At 44.2% G+C, this 26,921-nt stretch overlaps 1 protein-coding gene and 6 non-coding genes across 7 annotated transcripts; all 7 read left to right on the top strand.

Moving 5' to 3' along the window:
* Window positions 1-1,090: 1,090 nt before the first annotated feature.
* On the top strand, window positions 1,091-1,162 carry trnah-gug (transfer RNA histidin (anticodon GUG)). The gene has a single exon. It is a non-coding gene; the product is annotated as a tRNA-His (tRNA).
* Window positions 1,163-3,430: 2,268 nt separating this feature from the next.
* trnah-gug (transfer RNA histidin (anticodon GUG)) lies at window positions 3,431-3,502 on the top strand. Its single transcript has one exon. It is a non-coding gene; the product is annotated as a tRNA-His (tRNA).
* A 2,276-nt stretch (window positions 3,503-5,778) lies between these two features.
* trnah-gug (transfer RNA histidin (anticodon GUG)) lies at window positions 5,779-5,850 on the top strand. Its single transcript has one exon. It is a non-coding gene; the product is annotated as a tRNA-His (tRNA).
* Window positions 5,851-8,124: 2,274 nt separating this feature from the next.
* trnah-gug (transfer RNA histidin (anticodon GUG)) lies at window positions 8,125-8,196 on the top strand. The gene has a single exon. It is a non-coding gene; the product is annotated as a tRNA-His (tRNA).
* Window positions 8,197-10,472: 2,276 nt separating this feature from the next.
* On the top strand, window positions 10,473-10,544 carry trnah-gug (transfer RNA histidin (anticodon GUG)). Its single transcript has one exon. It is a non-coding gene; the product is annotated as a tRNA-His (tRNA).
* A 253-nt stretch (window positions 10,545-10,797) lies between these two features.
* On the top strand, window positions 10,798-10,869 carry trnah-gug (transfer RNA histidin (anticodon GUG)). The gene has a single exon. It is a non-coding gene; the product is annotated as a tRNA-His (tRNA).
* A 672-nt stretch (window positions 10,870-11,541) lies between these two features.
* si:ch211-71n6.4 (para-nitrobenzyl esterase) lies at window positions 11,542-25,316 on the top strand. The gene is made up of 10 exons (XM_064956275.1): window positions 11,542-11,631; window positions 12,580-12,850; window positions 14,607-15,027; window positions 21,676-21,783; window positions 22,080-22,276; window positions 22,363-22,562; window positions 22,698-22,756; window positions 23,210-23,377; window positions 23,707-23,934; window positions 24,135-25,316. Exons 2-10 carry the CDS (start codon window positions 12,587-12,589, stop codon window positions 24,275-24,277), a joined length of 1,788 nt encoding a protein of 595 aa, XP_064812347.1. The 5' UTR covers window positions 11,542-11,631; window positions 12,580-12,586; the 3' UTR covers window positions 24,278-25,316.
* Window positions 25,317-26,921: the final 1,605 nt, after the last annotated feature.

Here is a 26,921-nt window from a genome sequence, read left to right as displayed (position 1 = left end):
AATTAAGCACCGCCACGTGCGGTCGTAGACTCCGACAATGAAAGAAATGTTTTGCCTTTATCGTGTAGTGTGGCGCCCGATGACTGACCAATAGAAACTTGGCCAGCACTGAGTACACACACAAATTATGATTATTGTGAATAGTCAGATTTATATAATAGTTTGATTTAAACGTCGACATGCTTTGCAAGAAGAACAATTTCCCTAATAATCCTGTTTACATTTTGATAAATGCAGATTTCGACAATCAAAATAAACTTTCTACCACAGCGACCATGTTACTTTCGGGAAGCATATATTATTCTTAGTTCGGACATATAAAGATTTGTATGTGAAAAATATGGTCCAAACACACCAAGACATTAGTGAAGAGGGCAAGACAATGCCTATTTCCCCTCAGGTGGCTGAAAAGATTTGGCATTGGACCTCAGATCCTCAAATAATATCTAAAGCTGCACCATCGAGAGCATTTTGACTGGCTGCATCACCACTTGGTATGGCAACTGCTCGGCATCCGACTGCAATTCGCTACCGAGGATAGTGCTTATATCACTGAGGCCGAGCTTCCTGCCATCCAGGACCTCTATACCAGGCGGTGTCAGCGGAAGGCCCAAAGAATTGCCAAAGACTCCAGCCACCTAAGTCATAGACTGTAGACCGGGATCTTTTATTTCAGCTCATGAAACATGGGACCAACACTTTACATGTTGTGTTAATATTTTAGATTACACAGTTGGTACTTTGAGTCATTCAAAAGGAAACTTTTTGCCGTAACATTGTGTATCAAAATGGCGTGACCCGGATTCTGCGGCCACAACACAGAGCACGAACCACTGTATGATCATGGCAAGTTACCAGGGCTTGTGGGAGACCCCTTGAGTGGAAAGCCAAAAAGTCAGCTGTGCCTGTCCTCGTCACTGCATGCTTGAATAACCCAATTTGTCCCACAGACACACAAGCACTTGCTGTAATCTAACTGGCATCAAAGTGTAATGTCAGACTTTGGAATTTAACCACCTCAGCCACGTCACAGTGAAGGCCTGCTTGAGTAGATCGATTTCACCTCTACATATACAAGCCCTGGTAGCTCGCCGTGATCGTATAGTGGTTAGTACTCTGCGTTGTGGCCGCAGCAACCCCGGTTCGAATCCGGGTCACGGCATTGAAATTCACAATGTCACGGCATAAGGGCTCTTTTTGAATTGGCAGGGTGAACTCAACTGAATAAGTGGAGTGAATTATGCAGAGATTGTGGAAAGGTTGCCACTGACCACTGGTGAATAAATAATTACTATACCGCTGTCATTATAACATTAAATAAGCGGACATTGATAACAGTGTAGGTTACCATACTATACATTTAGTTTCGTTGGCTACAGTTTAAAGGCAGAGTCACAAAGTGAACAGCTGTATCGGGTCAATTTTTGCAACTAAGAGCATTGAAGCACAAAGCGAAAACTTCTCCACCTCGTCCGAAGCTATGCATGGGCTGATACTCTGTGTTAGTCTATCATTCTGCTCATCTGCAGAGCTGCTCATGGCGACATCATATGGCTGAGTCTCAGTTTAACTCATTCAAAAAGTGCCCCCATGCCATGAATCGCATTGCCATGAGCAGTACTAACCATTATATGATCACGACAAGCTACCAGGGCTTGTGTGTGAGGGGAGATATTAGGCTACTCAAGCATGCCGTTGCCTTGATGTGGAAAATGTGGCTAAATACCATTGTTGACTAGTTAGACTAGAGAGACTCAACAGTGTATTGTGTAGTAGAATAGAGTTAGTACTGACCCCTGTAGAGTATTGTGTGGTACAGTGGAATACAGTGCTCTGCTAGTGTAGAGTACGGTTCTGAAGTATCCTTGGAATAGGAACATGCCCTCCCTGGACAATGATTAGCATCCATGAGGGTGACGGTCAACCTCCAGGGGCAACATATTGGGTTCCCCCAAACTCCAGAGGATGAATCTATCATTCTCTGACCTGAACACAGGGAAAAGAGAATGGAAAGATGGGTGTGTTGGACCAGGTCTAGTTCAGGCCCACAGTATCGTCACTGTGCATATGGGACAGGAAGAACAGGCAAACATACTGACACTTCCTGACCTGCCAGAAGTCCACTGGCAGCAGAGTATGGGGTTAAGTTTACCATTCATTATTCACAGCTCTGGAGAATCATCTTCGGAAAATGACGAGAAGAGAGAGCAATGTGCCTTTCACTGAGGAGTGACTTCCGTCTGGCCACTCCACCATAAAGGCCTGATTGGTGGAGTGCTGCAGAGATGGTTGTCCTTCTTGAAGGTTCTCCCAGCTCCTTCAGTGTGACAGGGTCTAGTTCTTCCAATTAAGCACCGCCACGTGCGGTCGTAGACTCCGACAATGAAAGAAATGTTTTGCCTTTATCGTGTAGTGTGGCGCCCGATGACTGACCAATAGAAACTTGGCCAGCACTGAGTACACACACAAATTATGATTATTGTGAATAGTCAGATTTATATAATAGTTTGATTTAAACGTCGACATGCTTTGCAAGAAGAACAATTTCCCTAATAATCCTGTTTACATTTTGATAAATGCAGATTTCGACAATCAAAATAAACTTTCTACCACAGCGACCATGTTACTTTCGGGAAGCCTATATTATTCTTAGTTCGGACATATAAAGATTTGTATGTGAAAAATATGGTCCAAACACACCAAGACATTAGTGAAGAGGGCAAGACAATGCCTATTTCCCCTCAGGTGGCTGAAAAGATTTGGCATTGGACCTCAGATCCTCAAATAATATCTAAAGCTGCACCATCGAGAGCATTTTGACTGGCTGCATCACCACTTGGCGACTGCTCGGCATCCGACTGCAATTCGCTACAGAGGATAGTGCTTATATCACTGAGGCCGAGCTTCCTGCCATCCAGGACCTCTATACCAGGCGGTGTCAGCGGAAGGCCCAAAGAATTGCCAAAGACTCCAGCCACCTAAGTCATAGACTGTAGACCGGGATCTTTTATTTCAGCTCATGAAACATGGGACCAACACTTTACATGTTGTGTTAATATTTTAGATTACACAGTTGGTACTTTGAGTCATTCAAAAGGAAACTTTTTGCCGTAACATTGTGTATCAAAATGGCGTGACCCGGATTCTGCGGCCACAACACAGAGCACAAACCACTGTATGATCATGGCAAGTTACCAGGGCTTGTGGGAGACCCCTTGAGTGGAAAGCCAAAAAGTCAGCTGTGCCTGTCCTCGTCACTGCATGCTTGAATAACCCAATTTGTCCCACAGACACACAAGCACTTGCTGTAATCTAACTGGCATCAAAGTGTAACATCAGACTTTGGAATTTAACCACCTCAGCCACGTCACAGTGAAGGCCTGCTTGAGTAGATCGATTTCACCTCTACATATACAAGCCCTGGTAGCTCGCCGTGATCGTATAGTGGTTAGTACTCTGCGTTGTGGCCGCAGCATCCCCGGTTCGAATCCGGGTCACGGCATTGAAATTCACAATGTCACGGCATAAGGGTTCTTTTTGAATTGGCAGGGTGAACTCAACTGAATAAGTGGAGTGAATTATGCAGAGATTGTGGAAAGGTTGCCACTGACCACTGGTGAATAAATAATTACTATACCGCTGTCATTATAACATTAAATAAGCGGACATTGATAACAGTGTAGGTTACCATACTATACATTTAGTTTCGTTGGCTACAGTTTAAAGGCAGAGTCACAAAGTGAACAGCTGTATCGGGTCAATTTGTGCAACTAAGAGCATTGAAGCACAAAGCGAAAACTTCTCCACCTCGTCCCGAAGCTATGCATGGGCTGATACTCTGTGTTAGTCTATCATTGTGCTCATCTGCAGAGCTGCTCATGGCGACATCATATGGTTGAGTCTCAGTTGAACTCATTCAAAATGCGCCCTCAAGCCGTGAATCGCATTGCCATGAGCAGTACTAACCATTATATGATCACGTCAAGCTACCAGGGCTTGTGTGTGAGGGGGAGATATTAGGCTACTCAAGCATGAAGTTGCCTTGATGTGGAAAATGTGGCTAAATACCATTGTTGACTAGTTAGACTAGAGAGACTCAACAGTGTATTGTGTAGTAGAATAGAGTTAGTACTGACCCCTGTAGAGTATTGTGTGGTACAGTGGAATACAGTGCTCTGCTAGTGTAGAGTACGGTTCTGAAGTATCCTTGGAATAGGAACATGCCCTCCCCTGGACAATGATTAGCATCCATGAGGGTGACGGTCAACCTCCAGGGGCAACATATTGGGTTCCCCCAAACTCCAGAGGATGAATCTATCATTCTCTGACCTGAACACAGGGAAAAGAGAATGGAAAGATGGGTGTGTTGGACCAGGTCTAGTTCAGGCCCACAGTATCGTCACTGTGCATATGGGACAGGAAGAACAGGCAAACATACTGACACTTCCTGACCTGCCAGAAGTCCACTGGCAGCAGAGTATGGGGTTAAGTTTACCATTCATTATTCACAGCTCTGGAGAATCATCTTCGGAAAATGACGAGAAGAGAGAGCAATGTGCCTTTCACTGAGGAGTGACTTCCGTCTGGCCACTCCACCATAAAGGCCTGATTGGTGGAGTGCTGCAGAGATGGTTGTCCTTCTGGAAGGTTCTCCCAGCTCCTTCAGTGTGACAGGGTCTAGTTCTTCCAATTAAGCACCGCCACGTGCGGTCGTAGACTCCGACAATGAAAGAAATGTTTTGCCTTTATCGTGTAGTGTGGCGCCCGATGACTGACCAATAGAAACTTGGCCAGCACTGAGTACACACACAAATTATGATTATTGTGAATAGTCAGATTTATATAATAGTTTGATTTAAACGTCGACATGCTTTGCAAGAAGAACAATTTCCCTAATAATCCTGTTTACATTTTGATAAATGCAGATTTCGACAATCAAAATAAACTTTCTACCACAGCGACCATGTTACTTTCGGGAAGCATATATTATTCTTAGTTCGGACATATAAAGATTTGTATGTGAAAAATATGGTCCAAACACACCAAGACATTAGTGAAGAGGGCAAGACAATGCCTATTTCCCCTCAGGTGGCTGAAAAGATTTGGCATTGGACCTCAGATCCTCAAATAATATCTAAAGCTGCACCATCGAGAGCATTTTGACTGGCTGCATCACCACTTGGTATGGCAACTGCTCGGCATCCGACTGCAATTCGCTACCGAGGATAGTGCTTATATCACTGAGGCCGAGCTTCCTGCCATCCAGGACCTCTATACCAGGCGGTGTCATCGGAAGGCCCAAAGAATTGCCAAAGACTCCAGCCACCTAAGTCATAGACTGTAGACCGGGATCTTTTATTTCAGCTCATGAAACATGGGACCAACACTTTACATGTTGTGTTAATATTTTAGATTACACAGTTGGTACTTTGAGTCATTCAAAAGGAAACTTTTTGCCGTAACATTGTGTATCAAAATGGCGTGACCCGGATTCTGCGGCCACAACACAGAGCACGAACCACATTATGATCATGGCAAGTTACCAGGGCTTGTGGGAGACCCCTTGAGTGGAAAGCCAAAAAGTCAGCTGTGCCTGTCCTCGTCACTGCATGCTTGAATAACCCAATTTGTCCCACAGACACACAAGCACTTGCTGTAATCTAACTGGCATCAAAGTGTAACGTCAGACTTTGGAATTTAACCACCTCAGCCACGTCACAGTGAAGGCCTGCTTGAGTAGATCGATTTCACCTCTACATATACAAGCCCTGGTAGCTCGCCGTGATCGTATAGTGGTTAGTACTCTGCGTTGTGGCCGCAGCAACCCCGGTTTGAATCCGGGTCACGGCATTGAAATTCACAATGTCACGGCATAAGGGCTCTTTTTGAATTGGCAGGGTGAACACAACTGAATAAGTGGAGTGAATTTTGCAGAGATTGTGGAAAGGGTGCCACTGACCACTGGTGAATAAATAATTACTATACCGCTGTCATTATAACATTAAATAAGCAGACATTGATAACAGTGTAGGTTACCATACTATACATCTAGTTTCGTTGGCTACAGTTTAAAGGCAGAGTCACAAAGTGAACAGCTGTATCGGGTCAATTTTTGCAACTAAGAGCATTGAAGCACAAAGCGAAAACTTCTCCACCTCGTCCCGAAGCTATGCATGGGCTGATACTCTGTGTTAGTCTATCATTGTGCTCATCTGCAGAGCTGCTCATGGCGACATCATATGGCTGAGTCTCAGTTTAACTCATTCAAAAAGTGCCCCCATGCCATGAATCGCATTGCCATGAGCAGTACTAACCATTATATGATCACGACAAGCTACCAGGGCTTGTGTGTGAGGGGGAGATATTAGGCTACTCAAGCATGCCGTTGCCTTGATGTGGAAAATGTGGCTAAATACCATTGTTGACTAGTTAGACTAGAGAGACTCAACAGTGTATTGTGTAGTAGAATAGAGTTAGTTCTGACCCCTGTAGAGTATTGTGTGGTACAGTGGAATACAGTGCTCTGCTAGTGTAGAGTACGGTTCTGAAGTATCCTTGGAATAGGAACATGCCCTCCCTGGACAATGATTAGCATCCATGAGGGTGACGGTCAACCTCCAGGGGCAACATATTGGGTTCCCCCAAACTCCAGAGGATGAATCTATCATTCTCTGATGTGAACACAGGGAAAAGAGAATGGAAAGATGGGTGTGTTGGACCAGGTCTAGTTCAGGCCCACAGTATCGTCACTGTGCATATGGGACAGGAAGAACAGGCAAACATACTGACACTTCCTGACCTGCCAGAAGTCCACTGGCAGCAGAGTATGGGGTTAAGTTTACCATTCATTATTCACAGCTCTGGAGAATCATCTTCGGAAAATGACGAGAAGAGAGAGCAATGTGCCTTTCACTGAGGAGTGACTTCCGTCTGGCCACTCCACCATAAAGGCCTGATTGGTGGAGTGCTGCAGAGATGGTTGTCCTTCTGGAAGGTTCTCCCAGCTCCTTCAGTGTGACAGGGTCTAGTTCTTCCAATTAAGCACCGCCACGTGCGGTCGTAGACTCCGACAATGAAAGAAATGTTTTGCCTTTATCGTGTAGTGTGGCGCCCGATGACTGACCAATAGAAACTTGGCCAGCACTGAGTACACACACAAATTATGATTATTGTGAATAGTCAGATTTATATAATAGTTTGATTTAAACGTCGACATGCTTTGCAAGAAGAACAATTTCCCTAATAATCCTGTTTACATTTTGATAAATGCAGATTTCGACAATCAAAATAAACTTTCTACCACAGCGACCATGTTACTTTCGGGAAGCCTATATTATTCTTAGTTCGGACATATAAAGATTTGTATGTGAAAAATATGGTCCAAACACACCAAGACATTAGTGAAGAGGGCAAGACAATGCCTATTTCCCCTCAGGTGGCTGAAAAGATTTGGCATTGGACCTCAGATCCTCAAATAATATCTAAAGCTGCACCATCGAGAGCATTTTGACTGGCTGCATCACCACTTGGTATGGCAACTGCTCGGCATCCGACTGCAATTCGCTACCGAGGATAGTGCTTATATCACTGAGGCCAAGCTTCCTGCCATCCAGGACCTCTATACCAGGCGGTGTCATCGGAAGGCCCAAAGAATTGCCAAAGACTCCAGCCACCTAAGTCATAGACTGTAGACCGGGATCTTTTATTTCAGCTCATGAAACATGGGACCAACACTTTACATGTTGTGTTAATATTTTAGATTACACAGTTGGTACTTTGAGTCATTCAAAAGGAAACTTTTGCCGTAACATTGTGTATCAAAATGGCGTGACCCGGATTCTGCGGCCACAACACAGAGCACGAACCACATTATGATCATGGCAAGTTACCAGGGCTTGTGGGAGACCCCTTGAGTGGAAAGCCAAAAAGTCAGCTGTGCCTGTCCTCATCACTGCATGCTTGAATAACCCAATTTGTCCCACAGACACACAAGCACTTGCTGTAATCTAACTGGCATCAAAGTGTAACGTCAGACTTTGGAATTTAACCACCTCAGCCACGTCACAGTGAAGGCCTGCTTGAGTAGATCGATTTCACCTCTACATATACAAGCCCTGGTAGCTCGCCGTGATCGTATAGTGGTTAGTACTCTGCGTTGTGGCCGCAGCAACCCCGGTTCGAATCCGGGTCACGGCATTGAAATTCACAATGTCACGGCATAAGGGCTCTTTTTGAATTGGCAGGGTGAACTCAACTGAATAAGTGGAGTGAATTTTGCAGAGATTGTGGAAAGGGTGCCACTGACCACTGGTGAATAAATAATTACTATACCGCTGTCATTATAACATTAAATAAGCAGACATTGATAACAGTGTAGGTTACCATACTATACATCTAGTTTCGTTGGCTACAGTTTAAAGGCAGAGTCACAAAGTGAACAGCTGTATCGGGTCAATTTTTGCAACTAAGAGCATTGAAGCACAAAGCGAAAACTTCTCCACCTCGTCCCGAAGCTATGCATGGGCTGATACTCTGTGTTAGTCTATCATTGTGCTCATCTGCAGAGCTGCTCATGGCGACATCATATGGTTGAGTCTCAGTTGAACTCATTCAAAATGCGCCCTCAAGCCGTGAATCGCATTGCCATGAGCAGTACTAACCATTATATGATCACGTCAAGCTACCAGGGCTTGTGTGTGAGGGGGAGATATTAGGCTACTCAAGCATGAAGTTGCCTTGATGTGGAAAATGTGGCTAAATACCATTGTTGACTAGTTAGACTAGAGAGACTCAACAGTGTATTGTGTAGTAGAATAGAGTTAGTTCTGACCCCTGTAGAGTATTGTGTGGTACAGTGGAATACAGTGCTCTGCTAGTGTAGAGTACGGTTCTGAAGTATCCTTGGAATAGGAACATGCCCTCCCCTGGACAATGATTAGCATCCATGAGGGTGACGGTCAACCTCCAGGGGCAACATATTGGGTTCCCCCAAACTCCAGAGGATGAATCTATCATTCTCTGATGTGAACACAGGGAAAAGAGAATGGAAAGATGGGTGTGTTGGACCAGGTCTAGTTCAGGCCCAGAGTATCGTCACTGTGCATATGGGACAGGAAGAACAGGCAAACATACTGACACTTCCTGTCCTGCCAGAAGTCCACTGGCAGCAGAGTATGGGGTTAAGTTTACCATTCATTATTCACAGCTCTGGAGAATCATCTTCGGAAAATGACGAGAAGAGAGAGCAATGTGCCTTTCACTGAGGAGTGACTTCCGTCTGGCCACTCCACCATAAAGGCCTGATTGGTGGAGTGCTGCAGAGATGGTTGTCCTTCTGGAAGGTTCTCCCAGCTCCTTCAGTGTGACAGGGTCTAGTTCTTCCAATTAAGCACCGCCACGTGCGGTCGTAGACTCCGACAATGAAAGAAATGTTTTGCCTTTATCGTGTAGTGTGGCGCCCGATGACTGACCAATAGAAACTTGGCCAGCACTGAGTACACACACAAATTATGATTATTGTGAATAGTCAGATTTATATAATAGTTTGATTTAAACGTCGACATGCTTTGCAAGAAGAACAATTTCCCTAATAATCCTGTTTACATTTTGATAAATGCAGATTTCGACAATCAAAATAAACTTTCTACCACAGCGACCATGTTACTTTCGGGAAGCCTATATTATTCTTAGTTCGGACATATAAAGATTTGTATGTGAAAAATATGGTCCAAACACACCAAGACATTAGTGAAGAGGGCAAGACAATGCCTATTTCCCCTCAGGTGGCTGAAAAGATTTGACATTGGACCTCAGATCCTCAAATAATATCTAAAGCTGCACCATCGAGAGCATTTTGACTGGCTGCATCACCACTTGGTATGGCAACTGCTCGGCATCCGACTGCAATTCGCTACAGAGGATAGTGCTTATATCACTGAGGCCGAGCTTCCTGCCATCCAGGACCTCTATACCAGGCGGTGTCATCGGAAGGCCCAAAGAATTGCCAAAGACTCCAGCCACCTAAGTCATAGACTGTAGACCGGGATCTTTTATTTCAGCTCATGAAACATGGGACCAACACTTTATATGTTGTGTTAATATTTTAGATTACACAGTTGGTACTTTGAGTCATTCAAAAGGAAACTTTTTGCCGTAACATTGTGTATCAAAATGGCGTGACCCGGATTCTGCGGCCACAACACAGAGCACGAACCACTGTATGATCATGGCAAGTTACCAGGGCTTGTGGGAGACCCCTTGAGTGGAAAGCCAAAAAGTCAGCTGTGCCTGTCCTCGTCACTGCATGCTTGAATAACCCAATTTGTCCCACAGACACACAAGCACTTGCTGTAATCTAACTGGTATCAAAGTGTAACGTCAGACTTTGGAATTTAACCACCTCAGCCACGTCACAGTGAAGGCCTGCTTGAGTAGATCGATTTCACCTCTACATATACAAGCCCTGGTAGCTCGCCGTGATCGTATAGTGGTTAGTACTCTGCGTTGTGGCCGCAGCAACCCCGGTTCGAATCCGGGTCACGGCATTGAAATTCACAATGTCACGGCATAAGGGCACTTTTTGAATTGGCAGTGTGAACTCAACTGAATAAGTGGAGTGAATTTTGCAGAGATTGGTCTATTTATATTTTTTCCCGTTCGGTAAACTGTCTAACTCGAGGCACCGGTTCCCAACTATCCGCAAATGAGTCGCGAGTTAAAGCCAATTTCGTTGCATGGCTGTTTGTGCAGGTTTGAATAGCTCCAAATCTCCGCCCAACACACGAGTCCTGGTAGCTCGCCGTGATCGTATAGTGGTTAGTACTCTGCGTTGTGGCCGCAGCAACCCCGGTTCGAATCCGGGTCACGGCATTGCGATACACAATGTCACGGCAAAAGGGCTCTCTTTTTGAAGCATTGATTGATGGTAAACTGACTGGCTGGTTTATTATGCAATTCTGATATTTATCCCTTTTGTGGTTGGCTTACCAGCGAACTTTATCACATCAATTAGCAGTGAAAAAAAAATGACAGACAAAACTGTAAGTTAGCTAAATTAGTAACAACAAGTGTGGGGAAACAACTAGCTAATATGCAGGATATGTACCCATCTTCAGCCCAGATAAAACACACTTGGGAAAGCACGTGGGGACCGTGTGGGTACTCCAAAAATATGACCATGCATAAGGAGAAATGGATTGAAAAAGTTTGGTCGATGCAATGCGAAATATACAGTATGGACTGTCAGTCATAGTATGCGTTCAGCTCATTTTCCAGTTTCAAATCAAGCTTCATTTATACAGCAAATAATAATTTGTTCTTAACTGACTTTCTTAGTATAAAAAGGTTAAAGTAAAGTACTATTTAAGTATTTTTGACTTTATTTGTACTTTCCTTTAGTCGTTTTCTATTAAGGTTTACTTTTACTCAAGTATGACAATTGTGCACTTTTTAAACCTCTGAATGTGTTTAATTTATGAAGTCATAAATGTGCTATAGACATCCTCTTATAATGTAAACTGTCCCTTTAAGTATGAAGAAAAAACAAGTTGTTACCCAGCAGCCATTTTTAGTTGAGGGATCACACACAGTAGCTGCGTCAAAAGTTGTTTTTGAACAACTGGATTGAATATTGTAAGTTATCATTGCATACGTTACGGCAACATTTATATAAACGGTATTTTAGACTTGTAGTGTTTTTCTAGACTACAATGGAAGTTAATGTTTATGAGGTTTGTTTACATTGTTTTGTTTCATGGAGTTTAACGGTAGGCATTCCTGAGACAAGTCAAATGAGCCTTTAAAAGCAGTTAGAAATCCTGCCTTAGTGTGAGTAATAATATTGTTTATCATCATTGCCATGCATGAAACTCCTATCATCTTTAAATAAAAAACGCAATTTTGTAATGAGGTGATTTTAGATTTTCCTTCTTTGGGAATATGGTGTGCCCATGAACGATTGCAACATTGTTTCACAGGACGTGGGAAACCAGCGTTGCTGCTTTTAACTGCGCGCTCGATCCTCTAACAATGCAATAAAGAAATTCGCTCACATAGGCGTCACCTGAAGTCTTAACTATTGTGGATGAACCTTACACTTGATTGTTCTCCATACAGTTAGCCATACAGTTATAGATTATTTATCATCAATTTACTATGCTACCTATTAACCCGTTACAAACTCATTGTAAACCGTCTGCTACTTTTCAAGTACACTAGTGATAGCGTTATTATTGTGTAGCTTGGATACTCTCAGATGACAAGAGGCCATGAGCAAGAGTGTTTTGGTAGGGGGCTAGCCATATTAGTTTATGGGGGCTAGGGGTTCGTTTGGGATGGTGTGTAATTCAAATGAATGGCAAATTCTCCACTTCATGAGTTCCTTCAATATTTGTCCCATGAAGAGAGGTCTTTCTTGAAAAATAGATTGTATCTTAATGAGACTAACCTGGATAAAGGTTCAATAAAACTGAATTGGAATTTACCCTAATCCTGCATGTTGTCCTAAAACTGCCTTATTGGCCTAATCTACTGTGCAAATCCCTGCTCTGCACTGATCTCCCCTGTGTGCTTCCCTCATAGAGCCAAGATGAATGAGGACGTGTTTGAGGTCCCTGAGGGGACAGAGTATCGTTATCTGGTACAAGAGGAAGGAGAGGAGGAGGTGCAGTATGTGCGTCGCAGACACTACGTCAGCCCATTCCTGGTCCTGTCCAGACGCTGCATCTTCCTCGTCTGCCTGGGGGTGCTATCCCTGCTCACCTTGGCTGGGTACCTGGCCTACGTGGCCCAGACTCTGCCCCCTGGCTCAGCCCAGGTCACTACTGACTGTGGAGAGTTCCAGGGGAGACAGGTGGGTTGATGTCTGCACATTGTTGGTGGAAAGAGTAGAAACAATGTTCAGCTTTACAACAAAAAAACAATGTTCAGCCATATTAAACATTTTTAACCAATTGTACTGTATGGCTTCTCCCCCATATGCTTACAATGTAAAAAGCATCGAGACCTAATAGAACAGGGATCATCAATTAGATTCAGTCGCAGGCCGTTCATTTTTTTTATTCAGCGGGTGGTCACGGGGCTGGAACTTAATTACAAATCATTTGTAAACTGCAAATCGACCGCAAGAAGCCCAAATGGATATAATATTTGACTAAAACATAATTATTTCAAACCTTGCTTCCATTTGTATACGATCACATACACTCAGTGGCCAGTTTATTAGGTACACCACCCCGTTCACCCCGTGATGTGATCGTCGGTGCCAGGCGCGCCGGTTCCAGTATCTCAGAAACGGCCGGCCTCCTGGGCTTTTCACCCACGAGAGTGTCTAGGGCTTACCGAGAATAGTGCGACAAACAAAAAAACAGTCAGTGGCAGTCCTGTGGGCGAAAACAGCACGTTGATGAGAGGTCAAAGGAGAATGACAAGATAACAAGCGGGGCCACAAACAGGCAAATAACGGAGCAGAACGGCATCTCGGAACGCACAACTTGTCAGTTCCTGTCACGGTTGGGCTATTGTGGAAGACAGCCACACTGTGTTCCACTCCTACCAACGAAAAACAAGAAGAAGTGTCTCCAGGGTGAGACCCTGGACAATGAAGGAATGGAAAAACATTGCCTGGTCCAACGAATCCCGGATTCCTGTTGCGTCATAATGATGGCAGGATTTGGTGTGAGCAGCCTGAGTCCATGGCCCCATCCTGCCTGGTGTCAACGGTACAGGCGGGTGGCGGTGGTGTATTGATGTGGGGAATGTTTTCCTGGCACATGTTATGTCCCTTGATACCAATTGACAAAGGAACATTTCCGACACCTTGTATAACCCACACCCCGAAGAATTCAGGCTGTTCTGGAGGAAAAGTGGGGTCTGACCTAAGATGGGTGTACCTAATAATCTGTCCACTGAGTGTATATCTATTATGCATGGGAATACTTTGAAACAGATTTCCAAAATTAAAATCAATTGAAGCTGATTTGCTTATATTTTTTTACAGTCTTTTATGTCCAACAATAAAATTTGAATAAACAAGATCACCGCCTGTTGGGGAACCCTGTAATAGAAGATGGTAAAGGATTGATGTCACGTCCTGGTCGAAATATATTATGTTTATTCTTCATTTATTCGGTCAGGCCAGGGTGTGACATGGGTTATTGTGGTGTGTTTTTGTCTTGGGGTTTTGTGGGATGTCTAGCGTTAGTCTATGGCTGCCTGAGGCGGTTCTCAATCAGAGTCAGGTGATTATCGTTGTCTCTGATTGGGAACCATATTTAGGCAGCCATATTCTTTGTGTGTTTTGTGGGTGATTGTTCTTAGTGTCCTTGTTCCTGTATCTGTTTACACTAGTATAGGCTGTTTCGGTTTTCGTTACGTTCTTTTGTTTTGTAGTATTTGTATTGATTCGTGTTTACGTTTTTTCATTAAACATGGATCGCAATCTACACGCTGCATTTTGGTCCGACTCTCCTTCACCGCATGAAAACCGTTACAATTGAGGAGTGGAATGTTTCAGTGACATGTGCCTTGATCATGTGAGCTTATACGGAATTACCTCCAGTGAACACTCCTAGTTAATGAAATACTATTGGTCGTCTTTATCATTGCAGAGGAATGGGGCCTACTCGTTCAAGGGCCTCCCGTACGCTGCTCCCCCCATTGGGGAACGTCGCTGGGCCCCTCCAGCCAAACCCTGGTGTGGGAACGGTGTGGGGGATGCCACCCGCTTCCGCAGCAAGTGTCCCCAGGTGCAGCCGCTCTCAGACACGGGGAAGGTGATTGGCCAGGAGAGCTGCCTCTTCCTGAACGTGTGGACCCCCACCCTGACCCCCGACGCTGCCCTACCCGTCATGGTCTGGATTCATGGGGGCTACCTTCACATGCTTAGTGGAGGAGAGGAGGGCTACTCGCCCACAGAGGAGCTAGCAGCCCAGACAGGGATGGTCTATGTCAGCTTTAACTACAGGCTCAACGCATTTGGGTTCCTGGCCCTGGAGCTACTGAGGGAGGGCTCCCCCACCAATACCTCTGGTCAGTCTCTAGCAGTTGGCACATTAACGTTTTTACAGAATTGCCAAACAAGGTGTTGATGTCTCAAGCAGTTTCACACAACATAGATCATGTTGTATTTAAGATATGATAATAGGAAGGTTTTAATCTTTTAACAAGCTATTTCTAACACCAACAGAGTGATGAAATATTCATGATGTTTATGTTTGTTCTCTCAGTGACGTTGTTTAAAATTGTGTATATCTATTTAATGAGCTTTAATGTGATTTGGATAGCTGGAGGTGATATACAGTGCATTCGAAAAGTATTCAGACCCCTGGACTTTTTCTAAATTTTGTTACGTTACAGCCTTCTAAAATTGATTAAATTGTTTTATTTTCCATCAATCTACACACCATACCGCATAATGACAAAGGAAAAACTTTTTTTTTTGATTTCTGTGAAATATCACATTTACATAAGGATTCAGACCCTTTACTCAGTACTTTCTTGAAGCGATTACAGTATTGAGTCTTCTTGGGTATGACGTTACAAGCTTGGCACACCTGTATTTGGGGAGTTTCTCCCATTCTCTGCAGGTCCTCTCAAGCTCTGTCAGGTTGGATGGGGAGCATCGCTGCGCAGCTATTTTCAGGTCTCTCCAGAGATGTTCAATCAGGCTCTGTTTGGGCCACTCAAGGACATTCAGAGACATTCAGACCCAAAGCCACTCCTGCATTGTCTTGGCTGTGTGCTTAGGTTGATTGTCCTGTTGGAACGTGAACCTTCACCCCAGTCTGAGGTCCTTAGCTCTCTGGAATAGGTTTTCATCGAGGATCTCTGTACTTTTCTCAGTTCATCTTTCCCTCGATCCTGACGCTGAAAAACATCCACACAGCATGATGCTGCCACCACAATGCTTCATTGTAGGGATGATATTGACCAGGTGATGAACGGAGTCTGGTTTCCTCCAGACATGACACTAGGCATTCAGACCAAAGAGTTCAATCTTGCTTTCATCAGACCAGAGAATCTTGTTTCTTATGGTGGGAGAGTCCTTTTCGGCAAAATCCAAATGAGCTGTCATGTTCCTTTTAATGAGGAGTGGCTTCTGTCTGGCCACTCTACCATAAAGGCCTGATTGGTGGAGTGCTGCAGAGATGGTTGTCTTTCTGGATAGTTCTCCCATCTACATAGAGGAGCTCTGTTAGAGTGACCATTGGGTTCTTGGTCACCTCCCTGATCAAGGCCCTTCTCCCCCGATTGCTCAGTTTGGCTGACGGCCAGCGCTAGGAAGAGCCTTGGTGGTTCCAAACTTCTTCCATTTAAGAATGATGGAGGCCACTGTTCTTGGGGACCTTCAATGCTGCAGGCATTTTTTGGTACCCTTCCCCAGATCTGTGCCTCGACACAATCCTGTCTCGGAGCTCTACGGACAATTCCTTCGACCTCATGGCTTGTTTTTCGCTCTGACATTCACTGTGGGACCTTATATAGACAGTTGTCAACTGTGGGACCTTATATAGACAGTTGTGTGCCTTTCCATATCATGTCCAATCAATTGAATTTACCACAGGTGGACTCCAATCATGTTGTAGAAACATCTCAGGGATGATACTAACTGCTAGTTTCCGGCCCGGCCTGCTAACTGCTAGCTTACCGGCCTGGTCTGTAACTGCTAGCCCATGCTAACTGCTTGCTTGCTAACCCGGCCTGCTAACTGCTAGCTTGCCCCGGTCTACTAGCTGCAAGCTTGTTTAGCCCCGGCCTACTAACTTAGCTTGTTATGTGATGTGGAGGTCAATCCAGGGCCTGCAGTGCCAAGCTCCACTCCCACCCCACAAGTGCTCTCATTTGTTGACTTCTGTAAACATAAAAGCCTTGGTTTCATGCATGTTAACATTAGAAGCCTACTCCCTAAGTTTGTTTTATTCACTGCTTTAGCACACTCTGCCAACCCAGATGTCTTAGCCGTGTCTGAATCCTGGCTTAGGAAAACCAACAAAAACTGTGACATTTCCATTCCTAACTATAACGTTTTCCGCCAAAATAGAACTGCCAAAGGGGGCGGTGTTGCAATCTACTGCAGAGATAGTAATACAGAACTCTGCAGGCTATCTAAGTCTGTCGCAAAACAATTTGAGCTTCTACTAAAAATTCACCTTTCCAGAAACAAGTCTCTCACTGGTTCCGCTTGCTATAGACCTCCCTCTGCCCCCAGCTGTGCCCTCGATACCAGATGTGAATTGATTGCCCCCCATCTATCTTCTGAGCTTGTGCTACTAGGTGAACTAAACTGGGACATGCTTAACACCCCGGGCATCCTACAAACTAAGCTTGATGCCCTCAATCTAAAACAAATTATCAATGAACCTACCAGGTTCAACCCCAAATCAGTAAATACGGGCACCCTCATAGATGTCATCCAAACTAACTCGCCCTCCAAATACACCTCTGCTGTTTTCAATCAAGATCTCATCGATCACTGCCTCATTGCCTGCAAATGACCACCCCTCATCACTTTCAAACGCTCCCTAAAAAACTTTCTGTGAGCAGGCCTTCCTAATCGACCTGGCCGGGGTATCCTGGAATGACATTGACCTCATCCCATCAGTAGATGATGCCTGGCTATTCTTTAAAAGTGCCTTCCTCATCTTAAATAAGCATGCCCCTCTCAAAAAATATAGAACTAGGAATAGATATAGTCCTTGGTTCACTCCAGACCTGTCTGCCCTTAACCAGCACAAAAACATCCTGTGGCGTTCTTCATTAGCATCAAATAGCCCCCGTGATATGCAACTTTTCAGGGAAGTTAGGAACAAATATACACAGGCAGTTAGAAAAGCTAAGGCAGCTTTTTCAAACAGAAATTTGCATCCTGTAGGACTAACTCAAAAAGTTCTGGGACACTGTAACGTCCATGGAGAATAAGAGCACCTCATCCCAGCTGCCCACTGCTCTGAGGCTAGGAAACACTGTTACCACCGATAAATCCACTATAACTGTAAATTTCAATAAGCATTTCTCTACGGCTGGCTGGCCATGCTTTCCACTTGGCTACCCCTACCCCGGTCAACTGCCCAGCACCCTCCACAGCAACCCACCAAAGCCCCCACCATTTCTCCTTTACCCAAATCCAGATAGCTGATGTTCTGAAAGAGCTGCAAAATCTGGACCCCTACAAATCAGCCAGGCTAGACAATCTGGATCCTCTCTTACTAAAAAATATCTTCCGAAATTGTTGAAACCCCTATTACTAGCCTGTTCAACCTCTCTTTCGTGTCGTCTGAGATTCCCAAAGATTGGAAAGCTACTGCGGTCATCCCCCTCTTCAAAGGGGGTGACACTCTAGACCCAAACGGCTACAGACCTATATCTATCCTACCCTGTCTTTCTAAGGTCTTCGAAAGCCAAATTATGTGGAAGGGTCTACAGTCAATCACGGATTACAAAAAGAAAACCAGCCCCGTCACGGACCAGGATGTCTTGCTCCCAGGCAGACTAAATAACTTTTTGCCCGCTTTGAGAACAATACAGTGCCACTGACACGGCCCGCAACCAAAACCTGCGGACTCTCCTTCACTGCAGCCGACGTGAGTAAAACATTTAAACGTGTTAACCCTCGCAAGGCTGCAGGCCCAGACGGCATCCCCAGCCACGTCCTCAGAGCATGCACAGACCAGCTGGCTGGCGTGTTTACGGACATATTCAATCAATCCTTATCCCAGTCTGCTGTTCACACATGCTTCATGATTGTGGACTTCAGGAAACAGCAGAGGGAGCACCCCACTATCCACATTGATGGGACAGTAGTGGAGAGGGTAGTAAGTTTTAAGTTCCTCGGCGTACACATCACGGACAAACTGAATTGGTCCACCCACACAGAGAGCGTCGTGAGGGTACAATTCTTCAGAATTGTACCTATGATTAAAATTACAGGCCTCTCTCATCTTTTTAAGTGGGAGAACTTGCACAATTGGTGGCTGACTAAATACTTTTTTGCCCCACTGTACATGTATCACTAGCCACTTTAAACTAAGCCACTTTGTTTACATACCCTACATTACTCATCTCATATGTATATACTGTACTCGATACCATCTACTGCATCTTGCCTATGCCGTTCTGTACCATCACTCATTCATATATCTGTATGTACATATTCTTTATGCCTTTACACTTGTGTGTATAATGTAGTAGTTTTGGAATTGTTAGGTTAGATTACTCGTTGGTTATTTCTGCATTGTCGGAACTAGAAGCACAAGCATTTCGCTACACTCGCATTAACATCTGCTAACCATGTGTATGTGACAAATAAATTTGATTTGATAAACAGATTACTGACCATTTCGAATCCCACCATACCTTCTCCGCTATGCAATCTTGTTTCAGAGCTGGTCATGGGTGCACCTCAGCCACGCTTAAGGTTCTAAACGACATCATAACCGCCATCGATAAGAGCCATTACTGTCCAGCCGTATTCATCGACCTGGCCAAGGTTTTCGACTCTGTCAATCACAACATTCTTATTGGCAGACTTGACAGCCTTGGTTTCTCAAATGATTGCTTCACCTGGTTTACCAACTACTTCTCTGATAGAGTTCAGTGTGTCAAATCGGAGGGACTGTTGTCCTGTCCTCTGACAGTCTCTATGGGTGTGCCACAGGGTTCAATTCTCGGGCTGACTCTCTTTTCTGTATACATCAATGATGATGCTCTTGCTGCTGGTGATTCTCTGATCCGGCTCTACCCAGACAACACCATTCTGTATACTTCTGGCCCCTCTTTGATCACTGTGTTAACTAACCTCCAGACGAGATTCAATGCCATACAACTCTCCTTCCGTGGCCTCCAACTGCTCTTAAATGTAAATAAAACTAAATGCATGCTATTCAATCGATCCCTGCCCGCACCTGCACCTGCCCGCACCTGCTCGCCCGTCCAGCATCACTACTCTGGACGGCTCTGAATACGTGGACTACTACAAATACCTGGGTGTCTGGTTAGACTGTAAACTCTCCTTCCACACTCACATTAAGCATCTCCAATCCAAAATTAAATCTAGAATCAGCTTCCTATATCGCAACAAAGCATCCTTCACTCATGCTGCCAAACATACCCTCGTAAAACTGACCATCCTACCGATCCTCGACTTCGGTGATGTCATCTATAAAGTGAATTCAACAATTTGTAAGTCGCTCTGGATAAGAGCGTCTGCCAAATGACTTAAATGTAAATGTAATAAAATAGCCTCCAACACTCTACTCAACAAACTGGATGCAGTCTATCACAGTGCCATCCGTTTTGTCACCAAAGCCCCATACACTACCCACCATTGCGACCTGTACGCTCTTATTGGTTGGCCCTCGCTTCATACTCGTTGCCAAATTCACTGGCTACAGGTTATCTACAAGTCTCTGCTAGGTAAAGCCCCGCCTTATCTTAGCTCACTGGTCACCATAGCAGCACCCACTTGTAGCACGCGCTCCAGCAGATATATCTCACTGGTCATACCCAAAGCCAATTCCTCCTTTGGTCGTTTTTCTTTCCAGTTCTCTGCTGCCCATGACTGGAACGAATTGCAAAAATCTCTGAAGCTGGAGACTCACATCTCCCTCACTAGCTTTAAGTACCAGCTGTCAGAGCAGCTTACAGATCACTGCACCTGTACATAGCCCATCTGTAAAACAGCCCATACCTCATCCCCATACTGGCATTTATTTATCTTGCTCCTTTGCATCCCAGTATCTCTACTTGCACATTCCTCTTCTAAACATCTTCCATTCCAGTGTTTAATTGCTATATTGTAATTACTTCGCCACCAAGGCCTATTTATTGCCTTAACTTACCTCATTTGCACTCACTGTATATAGACTTTTTGTTTTCTTTTGTTCTACTGTATTATTGACTGTATGTTTTGTTTATTCCATGTGTAACTCTGTGTTGTATGTGTGGAATTGCTACGCTTTATCTTGGCCAGGTCGCAGTTGCAAATGAGAACTTGTTCTCAACTAGCCTAGCTGGTTAAATAAAGGTGAAATAAAAAATAAAAAAATAAAAAATGATCAATGGAAACAGGATGCACGTGAGCTTAATTTCGACTCTCATAGCTAAAGGTCTGAATACTTATGAAAATAAGGTATTTCTGTTTTTATTTATAATAAATGTGCAAAAAAATTCTAAAAACCTGTTTTTCGCTTTGTCATTATGGGGTATTGCCTGTAGACTGAAGAGTTAAAGATGGATTTCATCCATTTTAGAATAAGGCTGTAATGTAACTAAATGGGGAACAAGTGAAGGTGCCTGAATACTTTCCTAATGCACTGTATTTGTCTGCTTGATAAAAAGTTAATATTTTTATTTCTCATGGTCACTACACCATTTATGCTTTACACACACACACACACATACAGCTTGATATGGAACAACCCGTAAAATCACATAAAAACATTGTGCGTGAATGTGAGTTGAAAACAGTCATCGGCGAGAACAGAAAGATTCCATATCTGAATACCTCCTATTTCCCTTCTGATCTGAAAGGGTTCAGGGTATTGACACCAGGAACCTTTAGGTACACTAGGCTAGATGAAGCTTCTGAAAATAGGAACTAGGACATAGGAAAACGAGGCCACATCAAAGCGGTATTTCGACGTGATTTTAATCTCTAATTGGTTTCCCCCCCCCACCCAGGAAACTATGGCTTCATGGACCAGATAGCTGCTCTGCAGTGGGTCCAGAGGAACATCAAGGTGTTTGGAGGAGACCCCAGTAAAGTCACCATATTTGGTCAAAGCTCAGGTAATAAAATACCAGCTATTATAAGCCTCTATGGGCTACGTGAGTGTACTGTCAATGAAGTATGAATGAACATTTAGTTAGTGTGCACCTTTTTTCTTTTTGTTATGATACAACCATTTTTACCGAACATTGAAAAGGATGAAAACAAAATATGCTACTTTATGTTAGCATGTGCTTGTAGCAGTATAGTTGGCTGAAGGAATGAACACAGCCTCCTTAACTGCTTTAGAATTTTTAACCCTCATTGTCTACTCTCTTCCCATCACCCTTCCACACACACACACACACACACACAGGTGGGACGTCGGTGTGGACTCTGATGATGTCTCCGCTGGCAAAGGGTCTGTTTCGTGCGGCGGTGGATATGAGCGGCTCCTATGTGTATAACGCATCACTGGAGAAGGCAGAGGCAGACAACCTGCTATTCCTGAACAAGACTGGCTGCAATGACCTGGCCTGCCTCCGGAAGCTCTCCACCACACTGATACTACGGGTACAGACAGTACGACAACGTAAACTGTCCAATCTGCCTTAAGGGAGAAACGGGCTTCATGTGGGTCTCTCTCCACTCCGCTCTAGGCCATCCCATGGAAGGAGTACCCGTCGTGGGGGGCAGATGATCTGATGGACCTGCCCACTAAGGACCGCTTTGTGGGGCCCGTAGCAGTGGTGGACAGGCATGTCCTCCCAGCCCCTCCCTTTGAGATGTGGGAGAAAGGAGGAGTCTTCAACGATGTTCCATTCCTCGTAGGGACCACTGAGCAGGAGACTGACTTTTTGTAAGTATTATGCGTGGTCTGGAAAAAAAGTATTATCTACAGAAGCTGACCTAGAAATACATAATTCACTTTATAATCGTATGTGTTTGTGTGTGTGTGTGTTTGTGTGTGTGTGTGTGTGTGTGTGCGCTTTAGCCCACCATATGAGAATATCTCCATGTGGACATGGGGAGACTACGGGTGGTTTGTGACAGGTGAGCATAAGAATACGGTAACCTCAGGGTCAATATCGATCAATCTGTAAAATGCCTTATTTAGATTTGATTAGATTTTTCTCCAAGGAGGAAATGAATCTCCACATTATCAAACATCGTAGACCTGTAAGAGATAAATAAAAAATAAAAAAAAATAAAAAAACAGACATTAACAGATAGACAGACAGAAAACTAAGACTGAACAGAAAACAGTGATTACATCATAGTCCATTGAGCTGTTGAGGAAGTTTATGGCTGTGGGAAAGTAGCTCCTGCTAAACTGGGCCTTTTCTCCCTCATCACTTGTGGCCACTGAAACCCAGGAAATCCAGCATCAACTCTTTTCTCCATTACCCGTCTCTCTCTCATATTTTCAACCCTGCCGCCCTTTACAGTTTATTCCTGCTACCATATTGCCCCTTTCCCAAAGCCTCTCATCTGTGTCCCACACAGATAAACTGAGCCCCTTCAGCGAGCGTCTTCCTAAGGAGGCGTTGGATCTGTACCCAAGCTCGGCCCTGTGCCCCACTCCTGACCGCTGCCCAGAGAGGGCCTACACCACGATGGTGTCGGACATGAGGGTCACCTGCCCAAACAACGACCTGGCCAAGAGGGCTGCAGGTAGGCTACGCTGAGAGCCAGGAGATTCACGTGAGCCAATGGGTTAACTCTATGATAATGGATGGCATTTTTGTTGTTTTTGAATGGTCTCTTTAGAGAGACAGGTAGTTGTTCAGAGAAGACAGCAATTAGAATGGGCACTAAGGAGAGAGGTAGTTGTTCAGAGAAGACACCTATTAGAATGCTTTGGAAATGCCTCCTGTCCACCTTTCACTGATGTAATCACTCATCTGTTAGTGAACAGTAGTGATAGGATAGAGTTTTGAACTGCTTGTGTGTGTGCGTGTGTTTGTTTTGTGTGTTTGTTTTATGTGTGTGTGTGTTCCCAGCGGCCCTCCACAGTCCTGTGTATCGGTACGTGGTGACACACACTCCATCTCGTGCCGTCAACTCCTCAGAGGGTCTGTGGTCTTTCCCCAGCCGGTTCTCTTTCCACGGCCTGGACTCTTTCACCTTCTTCGGGGGTCTAGAGAAGCTGTTGGGGGGACCGCTCTCCGCCCAGGACAGTGCCTTCCAGAAGCTCCTCACAGAGCACCTCGTCCACTTCGCTAAGGAGGGTGAGAGAGGGGCAGGGGCTGGAACACAAACACCTCTCCTAGATTGGTTGAACTCAGTGTTCATTCAGCTCAGACCATTGGAATTAGACATTTACCACATACCTTTCCTCATCTCTCTATCCCTCTCCTCTCTTTCTGTTCTCTCTATCCCTCCATCTCTTCTTCTGTTTGTTCCATCCCTCTCTCCTCCTCTATTGCAGGTAAGATGCCGGAGCAGTGGCCAGAGTACCCAGCAGCCACTGCTCTCCTGAACCATACCCTCTCTGTGGTCCATGATTACTCTGCTGAGCGCTGCCAACTGTGGGAGAAGAATGGCTTCTACCCCTACGGCTGGGTCAACTGACCCCTCACCCATAACTCCTACAGCACAGGACTGAATCCTACACCTGGGTCAGCTAGGATGTTAGTACTGAATGTGTTCTGTGGCTGTGCTGAAATGTAGGTTTATTGTGGGAGTTTTGGATTGTGTACAGTATTTTGCCTTCAGGTTTGTTCAAGGATAAAGTATCAGATTTAGAGGAAAGGGAAGAATGTGTTGGTATGGAAGAAGAGGACGGTCATTTTTATTTTTCTGCCCCTGTTTTGTGGTAGAGATGGCTGTGAGAATGTTGAAAGAGGAGACGTTATTGTGATGTGTATTATCATTATTGATACTTTTAGCTACTGTTACTTGCACTAAGATTTTAAATGAAGATGCCTACTCTTTACTTTTTTTATGGAAATCTGTTGTTTATACGTCCTACATGTATGCAATGAGGAAACATTTATTATGAAGGGCTTTTATGCTGTAGCCTATGTTATGTGTTTCTCTATTCTTCTCTTTCCATAATGTGTCTCTGTGTGGTGGATATTCAACCAGACAGAAACAGCTAGGAAGCTTTTTCTGCACGCATAGACTGTGTCACCACCGAATAATCTTCGTTCGACTTGAAAACACACTTGTTTTCTTCCGACTCAAGCCTCGTCAATTCAACGTAACACACTCTTGCCTTTTCTTCAGCATCTCCGACAGCCACCGACTTGATTGGGAACAAGGGATGGTGCGCTTGTTCTTTATGTGTGAAGAGAGGGATGCAAGCCTGTGGATGACAGAGAGCACATGGAAGTGTTTACTTGTGTAATTAGTGTTTAGAGTTGCCTCCAATCAAAAGCTCTCGTGTTCTGTTTTTTCTCCTGTCAAACAGATAGGGAGTTATATCTGTTGCTGTCTTATTGATCTTTTCTGCTTTTGTACCACTATGTGCGCTATGATAGGCACTTATTTCAACGTTAAAATGTTCTTTGTTTTTTTTACTCAGGTAATCTGCTTTAAAATGCCATGACCTAAAATTACAGGTCATTCACACGCACTAATACAAATAATAAAACACATAAAGATTTAAGGATTTCAGTCTTTTTGCAAAATATATATTTCAAATATACAGTATGTTTCATAGCCTAGAATCAAGTTCAAACCCATCTTTATTATCCCAAGGTAAAACTTTGTTTGCAGGCAGGGACAATACAACATACAATCAAAGTAGAATACAATTAAAAGTTAAGAGCAGGGGTTCTCGGGAGGGGCATCCAGCTAAGGCGCATCCCTGAAGTGCAGGGGGCGCCCCTTGGCCTGGGTTTGAATCAACACCTCGCCATGGCTTGGAGTTTCCTGTGGGAGGGTCTGAGCACCGCCAGGTGAATAAGGCTGGGCACTAGAGACCCCTGTGGCTGCTGGATGACTGTGGTGGTCCGCATGGTTGTGTAGTTTTGGGACACTTCAATACATTTCTATACGTCATTGTGGGTGTAGATTTCAGCATGGGTGCACGCTGTCGAGGACGAGACGATCAAGCATTAGCTCAAATCCGGATTGTGGAATCTATTCAAAACACAGCTAAATCATGTTTAGGTGACTGGTTAAGGTGAGGGTTAATGAAAATGCAATCCTAACTTACTACGAAAATCCCTTTGTATTGAAGTGGCGTGAAAAGATACTGTATTTATAAATTCTATTCTACTGTATTTTAGTCAATGCGACTCCGACATTGCTCATCCTAATATTTATATATTTAATAATTTCATTATTTTACTTTTAGATTTCTTTTTCAATTAATTACAACATACCAACTGTCTTAAGTTCAACTGGTTCTTCAGTTGATTCATTTCGAGCGCTCAATAAAGAGTTCAGCCAGCTTGTACAGGTCTCTGTCAGAGCATGAGTAGGCTTTACAAGCAATCTTTGGTAGCTCGCTGTGATCTTATAGTGTTTCGTACTCTGCGTTGTGGCTGCAGGAACCACGGTCTGAATCCGTTTCACGGCAAAGAATTGCCATTTCAAAAGGGTTGTATTTTCAATGAGTTGAAACTTACTGTGTGAGCTAAGAAACTCAAGAACTCTTCCATTAGGTTTTTACCATTTTTAATCTCGAGATCCAACTGAGAAATGTAGTTTCCCCGAAACGACAAAAATGATGATGAAATTCTGAATGTTTACTCATATCTCGCAATATTCCCACTTTGGGTCCCAAACCATAGTTTAAGAATCCATGTCGGAATATCTTGAGTTTATTCAGTTCGAGACCCAAATGAAAAATGTACTGTCCTCGGAAGACCGAAATTAAGAAGAAATAGCTTGTGACTCAAAATGGTTACTGATATCGCGCTCCCCACCTCTCACATACTCAGGCCCACTTTGGGTCCCAAAACATAGCTTAAGAAACCCTGTTGCTAGACAATTGAAGGAGTCCATATCGATTCCAATATTAGTAAATAACATCTGTTTTGTGACGTGATTTTGCAAGACAGATATGGGTGAAATGAATGAGACATGTTTGATATAAATACGTGTGGCGGTGTTCTTACCTGCAACATACTTGCAACCCACAGGCGCTGTGGCTTAGTTGGTTAAAGCGCCTGTCTAGTAAACAGGAGATCCTGAGTTCGAATCTCAGCAGAGCCTTTTCTGTTTCAAATATTCTTTATTAAACACACACGAGAATGATGTATAG

This window comes from Oncorhynchus masou, chromosome 33 (genome assembly GCF_036934945.1).
Source record: "Oncorhynchus masou masou isolate Uvic2021 chromosome 33, UVic_Omas_1.1, whole genome shotgun sequence".
NCBI lineage: Eukaryota > Metazoa > Chordata > Actinopteri > Salmoniformes > Salmonidae > Oncorhynchus > Oncorhynchus masou.
This window is presented reverse-complemented; position numbering and strand designations above follow the sequence as displayed.

What these genes read in the sequence shown, in the direction of transcription:
- si:ch211-71n6.4 (XM_064956275.1), top strand. Translation starts at nt 12,587, where the DNA reads ATGAATGAGGACGTGTTTGAGGTCCCTGAGGGGACAGAGTATCGTTAT. An exon ending in GAGAGTTCCAGGGGAGACAG is followed by an intron (nt 12,851 to 14,606) that starts GTGGGTTGATGT and finishes TTATCATTGCAG; the next exon opens with AGGAATGGGGCCTACTCGTT. An exon ending in CATATTTGGTCAAAGCTCAG is followed by an intron (nt 21,784 to 22,079) that starts GTAATAAAATAC and finishes ACACACACACAG; the next exon opens with GTGGGACGTCGGTGTGGACT.